Raw genomic sequence first — 6,914 nt, forward strand, 5'->3', positions numbered from 1 at the left:
GTTAATTCCAGAGATTTTTTTAAATTTGGATACTACATGCTTTGTTTTTTCTTCAATTTTATAGTTTTATCTAATTATATATACACACACACGTTAATTTTGTTTTCGTGTCATTGTGGTCAATGTACATTATGCTTATTACATTAGGCACCAAGATTTTTGTTAATGTAGTATTTTAAAGTAATTTATTTATTTATAGACTCTTCAAGTTGTCTAAAGAATATCTGGTTCTTAGTTTTACTCGTATACCATGCCAATCTCTAAACAGTTCTTTCTATTTCTTGATTTTTTCTCATCCAACCATACTAATCTCCAAACATTTGGTGTTGATTTCAGTGACATTTGTATTCTTAGGGTTACCACTTTCCGTAATTCTGAGATACAAAAGATGTTGTAAATCTTGCTTTTATAATTATTATTGGTTATTTTTTTATGTATTGTGTTATTAATAAATCTGAATCATGTTAATCTACTAACTTGTTTCACTTTCAGGATGCTGGTTTTGCCTCGGTCCTTGCTGACAAGTAGGTATTGGTTTTGATTTTCAACTTCTTTAAATATTATTTATTTTAAATAATATTGTCCTATCAAAACTTTTTTGTCAGCATAAAACTTACATGAACAAATTATGGTATGACAATCATTGAATTAGTTTTCAAGTTGGATTTTCTGGAAAGTCTTATATTTAATACAGCTGATAAACAAGTTATCTTTAACTCGTGTTAAAAAATATTTCAAGAAGAAACTAAACACATCCATGATTTACCCTCATAGATTTCTCGTTGAATACAGTGAAAGTGGTCAATTTACGAGTCCGGACTTGTTGGACAACTTGGGCTCTTGTATGTTAGTCAGTGACCGTCTAACTTTTTTAGGTAAGTTTTTAATGTAATTTCTGTTTTTAAAGGGTTTATGAGATACACATTTCAACACTAAACAAGGACTTTTTGGATTCAATTGATACTTTATGAAAGGAAATATTATCACGTGTAAGAAATGAAAGGTTGCGTGTGAAAAAAATCACTTTCTAGATTATCTTTTCTTTAGGAAAATACCGTGAATTTCACAAGATGTACGAGGAGAAGGAATTTAAGGAAGCATCAGCTCTCTTAGTGTCTTTGTTAGCCTCCCGTCTCGCTCCTAAATAGTACGTATCATGTATTATTAAAACAACCTTTTGTTCTCAAATTTATTTTATCTTGTCAAAGAGTACATTGTTTATGCTGAATAAGAAACAAAATCTGGATTTTATATAATGTCATGTATTAGTTAAAACATTCTACAGATTGAAATACAAGTCCAGAGCTTTGGAGTGGATTATTTTTATTTTTTGTTTGACCACTCGTGTGGCGATCATCAGGTAACCTGAGTTATGGCGACAATCCATTCAAAAGCTGTGCCTCTGGACTTTAATTATAATGTATATTAGATTTGTTTTCCTCACAACAAGTTCTACAGGTGTAATAAACATTTATGGTACGTATTCCAGCCAGTCTTTCTTTCTTGTCCAGTTTCTGGGTGACCTTATTATTTGATGCCTTACCGCTGCTGGAAAGTGAAGAAGTTGTTTTCAGTAGCAGACAGACCTTCCAACTGATGTACTGTTTAGAAGAGCTACAGCAAAAAACAGACAAGGTAGGTTCAGTTTCAAGAAAAACCTCCTATCAGGTGCATTTTTATATATATATATATATTACCATTGCATTTGGCTATTAATATCAATATTCCTGCCATATAACTTTGGTCGTTCTGAAACCAACATCAAATGAAACTTAGATTAATAGCGTGACATGCCCTTTCATCAGCTGGAACATAACTGCACCTGATAGGAGGTTTTTCTTGAAACTGAACCTACCTTGTCTGTTTTTTGCTGTAGCTCTTCTAAACAGTACATCAGTTGGAAGGTCTGTCTGCTACTGAAACCAACATCAAATGAAACTTAGATTAATAGTGTGACATGCCCTTTCATCAGCTGGAACATAACAAAAAGGGTTCTCTGGTCTTTGTATTGTCAGTGCTATACAAGATCACTGTATTTGTTTTGCTCGACTCGGTTGTATTCTACAGGGTTTCTTTTCACCTCAAGCATGGTATACTGCAATATACTTATTGTGAGTACGTGGAATTGACCTGTGACTAACATCCCAAAATGGATCTACGTATCGAGATATCTTGCGTAGAGTATAGCAAAATGAATTCAGTACAATATTGTAGTCTGACGAAGTGGAATTGACTGGAGTTGCCAACTCTGTTGGCCAGTGTGAACATTTTCTAAGATAACCACATCACATGAAAAACCAAATGTTGTAATTTGGTTATGAGCCTTAATTTAGTTTTCACCTTTGATAAATTGTCACATGCACCAGAATACTGTATGTAATTATTCTGTATGCCTTAATATTTTATGATTCCAGGATACTAAAATCCAGAGAGGAATTCCATCTATATAATAAACAGGAGTTTCCAAAACAGGATAACTCAGTACAGCCTCCAGTGTAAACTTCCATATTCGTATTGTTTATTCCCCATTTCTCTTGTACCTACAGAGCTATCTGAATGCATTTTTATATAGTTTGTTCCCATTTCTCCAGTATCCACTTTCAATCAATAGAAGAGTCTTAGAAACATTTTGAACTCTGCTGTACAACTGTGGGGTCCATTTTGAACCCTGCTATAGGACTGTGGGGTCCATTTTTGGATGATATTTAATACTAAACAGATTATGGAAGAGCATTAAGCAATACAAAAAACAATAAAAAAATGGACCCCACAGTCCAACAGCAGGGTTCATGTATAAGTGTGTATTCTTGATTCTAATGAATACCTGAAATGTACACTATACAGATTTGTTGCTGTAGACCCATTACCTGGGTAGTTACTGATCTGTTGCTGTAGACCCATTACCTGGGTAGTTAGTGATCCGTTGCTGTTTACCCATTACCTGGGTAGTTAGTGATCCGTTGCTGTAGACCCATTACCTGGATAGGTAAGGATCCGTTGCTGTAGACCCATTACCTGGGTAGGTAGGGATCCGTTGCTGTAGACCCATTACCTGGGTAGTTAGGGATCTATTGCTTTAATGTCAACCTTGTGTTGACTTCCTAATTTTATTTGTTTGTGTGAACTCAAGAATAGAAGGCTGGAATGGTCGTAGGAGTCAAAATGAACTGTTTGGAGACTAGCTAATTATATGATTAAAAATGTATAAACCAGATAGGATTATTTAAACCACTTAAAAAATTCATAAATAAATGAAATCCTTAAGAAATTTGAAAGGACATAATGTAAACCTTGGTGCTAATGGAATTGGCACAATACATATAAATTCACAACATGAGCATGAAATTCCATAATATATATATATTGTTTAGTGTACTGAGTGTTCTTGTTTATCCATAAATACACACACTTGTTTACATTATATTAAAAACTCGGATATATGGACTTATATTTGTATTATACACAGATTATAGAGGAAGGAGGTAGCATTTGTTAACACTAAAGCAAGAATTTAGATTCCAGAGTCTTGCAACAGGGTTCAAAATATTTCTAAACTGCTCCAGTTTCAATTCCAAATGCAAAATAAAGAGCTATAGTTACTAGGGAAAAAATGAAACAAAACATATAAAAAAAAAATAGTTTCCATCAGATGTTGTAAGAGTCATCCTGTTTCAAAGAAGACTGTTCATCCTGTCACAGAATTTCTCTGTTTCTTATGTTCTGGAACCAGAAAGTATTAAGGGATACAAGATAAAAAATACCCCAGGGCATCCAATTACATAGTTACCTGGAAAATAACACTCATAACCAGATTGCAGTATTTTATTATTTTTTTTCATGTTGTATAGACATCTTGGAAATGGTTAAAATAAAAAGCACATTTTGCAGTGAAGTTAAGAACTCCAATGTCATATTTTGGGATTTGTAGACTACAAAATTATATTTATTTCGTTTATTTTGACTACTGAATTACAGAATAGTAAATACATTTCACAACTAGTTCCACTCTTCTAAAAACCCATGGAAAGCCAAGAAACACTGAGGATACAAAAATACTAAACATTGGACTCTTTCCATTGTCCGTTATTAAGATAGATACACAGTCGTGATATAGAAGTATGAGCATCTGGCTGTTTCTGTACTCCACTTCTATATCACGACTGTGTATCTATCTTAATAACTTGAGCATCTGGCTGTTTCTGTACTCCACTTCTATATCACGACTGTGTATCTATCTTATTAATGATACAGTTGATGTTGATAAACTTTTTCTTTAACATGCCAAGAAGTAAGACAGTCTCTCTTGTTTTGTTTGCAGCCACCAGGGTTAAAAGAGAAAGAAGACTTGTTACGGTTGGCTTTAACGAGGAATTTAGCAAGAGCATTTATTAGTGAAGGAAGCCAAGAGCCGTGACATGGTCTACTTCACTGCCATAGTCTAATGAAATGTTTCTTTTATATTCTTACTGTTTTGATTGTCACATGAAATAATTTTGTATATATATTAAAATAAGAATCTGATCATCAACAGTTAAAGAAATTTTTATACTTAAAATCTTGATAATGTATTTAAAAGTTAAAAACTTTCAGTTCATTACAGTTTTTGTATTTAAACAACTGATGTAACATGTTATTGTGGACATTAAAGAAATGCCTTATTGTTCAAAGTTGACTCTTTGTATCTATCATAGTATATTTTTGTGTTTGGTTTATTGTTAGCTTTTCTGCTACTTTATACTCCTGTACATAAGCCTGTCAGTAGACATTAACTAATAAAGTTGTAACCTACAAGTGTATGAGAAATATTTCATAACTAGGACTAATTTTGAACAACAAATATTCATATTTTCAATGAAATCATCCATCTACATCTTTCTATTAAAATACTGCAATAAACCCCGTTACGTATTTCTGCCTTTCGTTATCCCAAGTTTGCGATAAAACTCCCATCTTCATTCTTAGCTGATCAGTAAAACATAAATGTCCTGCTACTGTTTGAAATGTTAACCTTTTTCTGTTTTATGATTATAATAAAACTATACAATTTCCTACACCAATGATTACTTGTTCAACACCTCCAACTTATTTTTCAATGTTATAAAAGTCCTATATTGAGCATTTTGAAACAACAGATTAATCAGAAAAATATAAAATATTTACCCGTTATTTTATGTTTTGTAAACTCTGAAAGATAATGTGTCCCACACATTAAGTATGATCACATCACAGTGGTATTTCAATAACTGGTCACGAGAATCTACTTACTAAGCCAAGAGTAGTCTCTAGTGAGACTGTTATGTCGAAGGGACCTCTAGATCAGGTGTTGTTGTTTTAGGATAACAAAAGTTCTGTATACTAAAAGTAACTAATTTACATTTTGTGGTACTGAAATGATATTGTATGTGTAATACCTTAACTTGTTAATAGTTTTGTATAGTCCTATCTAGGTCTTTAACATACGTGGAACAGGAGCAGGTAAGATGTTTCTCTTAACAAAAAGTAACTGAATATATCAACTAAACAGTTGTTAATTTAATAATAGAAAAAAAAGTCCAGGAAATATTGGAACTTTCTCCAAAATACCTATTAGTTACTTACGTATATGATATGTTGCACATGTTGCTATTCATCACATAAACATCAGCATGACGTGGTCCGGCTAATCATGTGAAGTCCAATGTTTTTTTAAGGCTGACCCTCAAATTCCTAATTTATTTTTAAACTGCCCACCATAAGTGGTGGGGGGCATCACATGATATGTTTTATTGCCAATCACATTACTCATTGTAAATAACTGACCATAACGATTTGGTAAAGGAAATCCAACAGTAACTTTTGGTTTTAAATGCAGTATCAATGCTGTTTTTATATGGATCCCATTGGAAATTCTAATGTTAAGTCCTATATATAGTATCAGTCGACAAAATCCTCCCCAATGTGGAAGTTTTACTGATGAGAAATTGTATAAAACTTCATTTTGAAGTAATTGTTGCTATTTTATGAAAGTATGAAATAAAATGTGGCCTCTGTAGTACAACTTTTACATGTTCACCTAACATAACTGTTGTAATGTAAAACTAATTTATAAACAGATATTAAAACACAACGAGAAGCCCAGGTAATACCTAAAGTTGTACACCTCCATGACTTTCCAAAGTCTTGCTTGTGTTTTTGAGATATTGTTAATATTGCAACAACTTGTGGAAGTGATCGTGTAATGATATCAATGAGACACAATTCAGTTATATGACCAGAACTTACAAAAATCATGGTGGGTCACAATTTTTGCATCATCATATACACTTTGAGTTAATCACTTAAAAGATAAAAATATTCATTTCAATATTAACCTTTTCACAACCACTTTTGTCCCGAGGAAAGAAATTGAGTTTGGACGGTTAAGTTCTTATGGAATGGCTAAATTACATCTCTTTAAAAATGACAGAAATCACAATGAAATAGCATTGTTTAATAGAAGAATCAATTGTTGTGTAACATGATGTTAACTGTAAAATACGTCTCAGACAGAATTTAAAATATAAAAACTTCTTCTTAACCCTCTAGGTACGGGTTGGTCAAAGTGCATGACTTTTTTTCTTGTTTGTAATATTCAAAATCTAATTAAACTATGGCATTATAAATGTATATCAATAAACTTAGTATAAAAACGTAACTCTACTTAAATTCTTAATTTTAAAAGGAGATATTTAAACAAGTTCTTAGTCTACACTTTTTTCACCATCATGTTACACTTCTTTGCTCTGAATTGTACATTTTAGATTTTTTTTTCCACCCTTATATTATCTTCTAAATTTCTAAAGATTTACTTGCTTATAAGTTAGATATTCCCAAGCTAAAATCAATGGCATCTGTTCTTACGCCCCCCAGTGGTATGTCTGTAGACTTGCAACACT

The 6,914-nt window shown here is 32.3% G+C and overlaps 1 protein-coding gene across 1 annotated transcript; it reads left to right on the forward strand.

Annotated features, from left to right (window-relative positions):
* Positions 1-384: 384 nt before the first annotated feature.
* On the forward strand, positions 385-4,516 carry LOC106476820 (nuclear pore complex protein Nup85-like). Its single transcript, XM_013937442.2, has 5 exons — positions 385-524; positions 775-875; positions 1,048-1,147; positions 1,512-1,635; positions 4,319-4,516. The coding sequence occupies exons 2-5, from the start codon at positions 845-847 to the stop codon at positions 4,412-4,414; spliced, it is 351 nt and encodes a 116-aa protein (XP_013792896.1). The 5' UTR covers positions 385-524; positions 775-844; the 3' UTR covers positions 4,415-4,516.
* The last annotated feature ends 2,398 nt before the right edge of the window (positions 4,517-6,914 follow it).

This window comes from Limulus polyphemus, unplaced genomic scaffold (genome assembly GCF_000517525.1).
Source record: "Limulus polyphemus unplaced genomic scaffold, Limulus_polyphemus-2.1.2 Scaffold11709, whole genome shotgun sequence".
Classification (NCBI taxonomy): domain Eukaryota; kingdom Metazoa; phylum Arthropoda; class Merostomata; order Xiphosura; family Limulidae; genus Limulus; species Limulus polyphemus.

Bases quoted from the DNA above. Each gene is read 5' to 3' on its own strand.
- LOC106476820 (XM_013937442.2), top strand. From the start codon at position 845: ATGTTAGTCAGTGACCGTCTAACTTTTTTAG. The intron at 876-1,047 runs GTAAGTTTTTAA...TCTTTTCTTTAG, and splicing joins TGACCGTCTAACTTTTTTAG to GAAAATACCGTGAATTTCAC. The intron at 1,636-4,318 runs GTAGGTTCAGTT...TTTTGTTTGCAG, and splicing joins TACAGCAAAAAACAGACAAG to CCACCAGGGTTAAAAGAGAA.